We start from the raw sequence: 5,564 nt of genomic DNA, 5'->3' as shown, positions 1-5,564 counted from the left end.
ATCAAACCACTTTCTTCCCAAGGAAATCCTGTTAGTATTTTATAACTACAATCTGTGTCAAATAAATGGTGTTCTCTGGCTCATGATTTTAAATATAAAGTCATAAAATTGAAAGGAAAATACAGCAAAAGAAATAGTGGCTAATATGGTTGTCCAGGGAGAAAACTCAGTCATGGCACTTATTCACGCAAGTTTCCTATGGCATCTTTTTCTTTCTTACGTTAGTCAGATATGCTGTAAATTTTGCTAATACCAGGTACTTCTTCTTGATTTAAGTTCATTGTCTTATTGTTGCTTGTTATTGGAAGTTCTTTTATATTTTATTGAAACAGTCATGTCAGTTGATAACTTATGTGTTCTTTTTTATTCGTATTTTATTCATCAAAGTAGTCGGAGAGAAATGAAAAATGTTACATGGAAAAATATAATAAAGGATGTTAAACTGTGTAAATAACATTTACCAAGGATAATGAGAAACAACGCTTTACATATATCTCAAGCCAAATACTATGCCATCTGAAAATTTTCCAATTTTAGTAACTTTATCATTCTAAAGCTTTGTCATGTTAAAATTATGTCTCCTGTCCACAATACAGATTATTATGCCCTCTTTGGTACTATATGCCGTGGATGTGAATTTCCCATAGAAGCTGGCGACATGTTTCTGGAGGCTCTGGGCTATACCTGGCATGACACTTGCTTCGTATGCTCAGTAAGTATTTATTTCTGAATTAAAGGAGCGCATGTGGCCAATTCTAGCCTAAGCCCTAAATGAAAATAATAGTTCTTGTATCTTTTAGTCCTTCAAATCTAAAAATATTTTTACAGTGATTTTGAAAGTTGTTTATTATAATTTTTGGCACTAAAAAATTATTTGGCACAATAAGATGCTTGCTTCTTTAGAGACAATCCTATTTTTGATACATTTTTGTTTATAAGGAGAAGCTCTACATTTATTAAAACAGTAAGAGGCCTTTACTTTTTTAAAAAATAACTTTTATTGTAGCATTTGAGTAATTATTGGAAACAAAGTTACTTAAAATAGAAAAATTATTATAAAAATCTATTATTGAATTAACAGTGGACATAAACTATATGTTGATTTGTTTCCTTCCTTAACAATAGTCTGTGAATATTATTTTATTTTTGAGACTATAATAAACATGTAGTAATAAATTTATTGCATTTGATAATTTAATATTTTTAATTTTATTTTTGATGAGTATAGATTCAGAGATTAACATTAACCTAAGATATATATACACTTTTTAATTTAGAAAGCAAATATTCAGTAAAGGTACTCTGTTCAGATGTTTGATTTTTTTTTTAAATTAGGTTCAATATATCTAATAGTTTTCAATACCCATTGTATGAAGGGAGAAAAGTCATATTAATTGAAGTCGAATGATTTTTCGAAATGTTACCATTGAGTCCTGTCTAGTTTACCTCATCCATCTCTTAGAGTTCAGAAAATCTATATTAAAAAAAAAAAACCTTTAGCAGATTAGTTTTCTTCTGTTCTCTGGTAGAGCTGCTCACGAACATTGTAATGAACAAAGGCAATAGGAAATGTGATTAGTTAACTGACTGTCTAATTATCCAGTAGCCAGATGTTGACCAGAGTTTCACTTCAAGAAACAGAGAAATGCATTAGGAAAAATGCTCAGGTACTCTGTGCCTGGGTATTTGGAGGCTTGGAAATGTTTGGCAAAGCAGTTGTGTTGAGCTTTCTTATTGAATGCTTTGGTTCTCTGCAACAGGACACAGATTAAAAGCATTGATTAGAATTTGGGAAGAGAAACTATATTTAATGTGACTTCTTTATGTGTTAATTTTTTGTTAGGGCTAAGTGCTTAACTGCCAATGAAGATAAATAATTGTCAGTGATTTAAATAAATTAGAATGCATTCCAGGAAAAAGTTATTCTTCATTGCCTTTGAAAGATTACATGAAATGTAGTAATTATGAAATGTCAGTCAGCGTATCTAACACAACCAACTTGAGTGTTTTGTCATGTTATCCATTGGGTTAAAATTCAGTTTTCCCTCCTTACATACTTGATAAAATAATGATATTCTCTTATACAACGCTTTCTTTTTCAGGTATGTTGTGAAAGTTTGGAAGGTCAGACCTTTTTCTCCAAGAAGGACAAGCCTCTTTGCAAGAAACATGCTCATGCTGTGAATTTTTGAAAGTCAACAGTTCAGGAGAAGAGAAGAAATTTGTAAAGAAAGAGGAGAATTAAAATTACCAATTAATTTTTAGATTTAATATTTATATGGAGTTTGAAAAATAATAGTGGCCCTGAAGGGATAAATTCCAGCTTTAAAAACCGAGTCTTTGAAGAAATATTTGGCTTCATAACGTAAAGAGACAGTTTGGCATTTATTATTACTTTTTTCCCTGTATTTTCTGCCCATAAAATAACTTTCATAAAAATCAATTTCCTGGTTGACTATTAAATTCATCTTAGAATAAATTAGCAAAGAATTAAATTTTAGAAAAACTCAAACCTCTGTGCTGAAATAATTATGGTTTCTTTCCTTGTTATGAGTAAATCTGTAAAAGGCAATGAAAGTGCCTTATACTTTTATCATTAAATGAAACATTGTATTTTTTTTAAGAATAATGTTTATCTTTAAAACAGTAAATAGGAGTTTAAACAGAGCATTTTATCAGTAGGTGTCAATTTTTACAAACTGTGTACATTTTTTTTGTCTTACAATCTATCATTCCAGTAGGAAAGATCAATGAGATTTTTCATCAAAATGCATCATGCCAATAAGAGATGCTATATTTTTCTTCATCCCTTTCAAAAGCTACCTACCCTATGGCTTATAAATCTCAAATTTTTGCCTTTTATTAAAATATGGCCATTCCTATTCATTGTGTATGTTTTATCGCCTATATCAGTCGAACTCTTTTTACCCCCGCTCCTTCATGCTGAGGTAAAGAGCTAATTGGATAACTTTGGACTGTGACAGTTTTCTCTCTATATAAAGAGAATAAGTAGGAAAGAATGTGGTTGTATCCAAAATATTCTCCTCCCCAATTCAGATCATGAATCGGTTTCAGAGTTGTACTACTGACATGTGAAGGTTTGAGAACTCTCTTTGCAGAGTATTTTTTTCTTTAATTCTACATTAGAAAAATAAAAGATTGGCTTGGGGATGTGATAAAATCTAGATTGTTTTTTTCTTTTGATCATTCTCTTTCAGTAATAAATGAACCACTTCTAAAGGTGATCATGAAGTTTGGAAACTTTTATTCACAGAGGTTTGGTAGTATAGGAGGGCATATGATTAATTACTCAGACTAGCCCATTATTTGTTTTCTTCATTTGGGGAAAATTATGTGGATACCACATGAAGACAGAGAAACAATTGTGGTAAAATTGTAGATCCTATTGATATTTGCCCAGTGAGAAAAGCAATTATGGCATTTGATAGTTTTTCTCTTTGTTTTCAGATATGATGAAAGCCCATGATCCCACTAAGTTATAATTTAAATTCATTTGGAGCAAGATGCTTTTAAAGTTGAGGCCGAACCCCAAGTCCTTCCTGCCCCATCATCACTTACTAATTACTTCACTTCCATTGTGTACATGTTTGTTATAGAGGGAGGTTTTAAGCTACAATATTTGTTTAACCTCCCTAAGAACTTTTCAAGGCATCTGTCCTGAAAGTTGTTAATATATGGTCTAGCAGATTTAAATTATATACAGATAATAATTAACTGGGGATAAAAGAATGAGAAGGATGACACAAAGTGGCAAACTGAATACTTCACTTATAGTAACCCCAAACCACCTCCTCACCTTGCATCTTGCAGGGAGGCAGGAAGTTTTTTTGTTTTGTTTTTTGTTTTTTAAGTGCTGTAACTGAATCATGCATTATTTTTCATTGCTGCTGAAACTACCTATAGAAGACATGCTGGCTAATGTGCCTTGTCACATATCTTGATGTCAGCCTTTTGCTTCACACAGCATAAAATAAGTTGGTGGTTTTGTTTTGATGTGGTAGAAGTTTTTTTTGTTGTTATTTAGTTTTGCATTTATGGATTATATACAAAAATTGTATTTGGTAAGTCAGTGGTAGTTCCTTCAAAGAATTTTATTTGACCTGGGTTTCTTATAAAGTTATATTAACAATATCATTTTTATAGACTTTTCTTTCTGCATATTATTCATGGAGCATAATGTTGCATTTCTCTAAATTTTATCTCTAAAAAGGTAACATTACATCCTAATTTATCATTCTGTCTTTGTGCTTTGTCCTTCTCTTCTGTGGCAGAGCTTTATATCTATAACTAAAACAGTTAATCCTGTGAAATAAATATTGATCATAACCCAGAAGAATCTCTATTTTCCAGTGGGGAATGCCATATTTAACATACCAGCATTAATCTTTTAATAACTGGCAGAGCACTTTATTCTTCTGGCGAGCTCCCTGAATATTTATTTTTCTGATTATAAATATTCTGTGTCAGTAGCATTTTTTAAATTATTACGTCTTTACTGTAGAGCATTTACTTTTAGTCTCTTTAGATGTATATTTTGAAATGCTGTACTTAGCATAATATAGATTAAAATCATAGTACATAACTTTAAAACATCCCTTATTTGGATTTCCCTGTTTCAAAATGCTAGTGATAGGTTCATATTTCTCTAGACTTACAAGGACAGAACGTTGCCCGCCATAGTAGCAGCCTAAAACTGGTCTTCTGTGCTTATGCTTATAGTAGCTTACACATTTCTATTGATTCAGGTTACATTAAGAATCTAAAACTAAAACTTAATTGTCTGGTCAGTATTAAGACAAATAGTTTTAATCTTCAAATTATTAGTGCAGCGTTATGTTTAAAAATTACCTACGACAAAATGTGTTAATGATACCATTTTCAAGGGGTACTATATTAGGACCACTTTTATAGAAAATAATTCCTCGGCCTCCGAATCTCGTAGTATGTTAACATTTTTGTGATGATTCAAAGGAGAGGCTTTTCAGACATAGGGAAGGGAAAACATACTGAATAATTTCACACAGATCTAACGTGGCTTCCGTTTGTCACTCTTCATCCCCTAATGTTTTAAGGTATTGGGTTTGAATTCTCAATGTATCATTTGCCTTATCTATTAATCTCTACTTTCTGTTTCTTTACGTTTTTAATTTTATATACGTCTATGCTGTTTTGCTTTTGCTTTTGGATGTATTTTCTAATTAAAAGCCATGTGAGAAGTGTAATCAGTATAGTAATACCTGAATGAGCACATAATAAATAAATGGCTGCAGTGATGTAGACAAGCTCTCTTGGTTTTTCTTTTGGGGTGGCAAGTGGTTTCTAGTAAGTTATCGTGGGAAAAAACTGAGTTCACAGAACAGGAAGAGGTGTATTAATTCTCAGGAGAATCTCTTTCTTATGCTATTTGCCTATCAAAATGTCCAGAAATAAAACATTTGGAAATATGGTCACATTTATTCTACTTTAATCCGTTTTTATTCTCCGCATATAGTGTACATACAAATGTTTGTGAATTGATGAATAACCTCTATTGTCTCTTAAAA

General features: G+C 31.4%; 1 protein-coding gene across 6 annotated transcripts in view; it reads left to right on the top strand.

Annotated features, from left to right (window-relative positions):
• The window catches only part of PDLIM5 (PDZ and LIM domain 5), a 192,875-nt gene extending 187,575 nt beyond the window's left edge, over window positions 1-5,300 (top strand). For all 6 annotated transcript variants that reach the window (XM_011356275.2, XM_011356276.2, XM_011356274.2 and 3 more), the window contains 2 exons: window positions 597-712; window positions 2,103-5,300. In XM_011356275.2, coding sequence (XP_011354577.1) covers window positions 597-712; window positions 2,103-2,192 — 206 coding nt within the window. In that variant the 3' untranslated portion in view covers window positions 2,193-5,300. The remainder of the gene's footprint in view (window positions 1-596; window positions 713-2,102) is intronic.
• The last annotated feature ends 264 nt before the right edge of the window (window positions 5,301-5,564 follow it).

The sequence above is a fragment of the Pteropus vampyrus genome, unplaced genomic scaffold (genome assembly GCF_000151845.1).
Source record: "Pteropus vampyrus isolate Shadow unplaced genomic scaffold, Pvam_2.0 Scaffold25, whole genome shotgun sequence".
Classification (NCBI taxonomy): domain Eukaryota; kingdom Metazoa; phylum Chordata; class Mammalia; order Chiroptera; family Pteropodidae; genus Pteropus; species Pteropus vampyrus.
The sequence above is the reverse complement of the archived record's forward strand: the minus strand, read 5'-3'. Positions and strand labels throughout refer to the sequence as shown.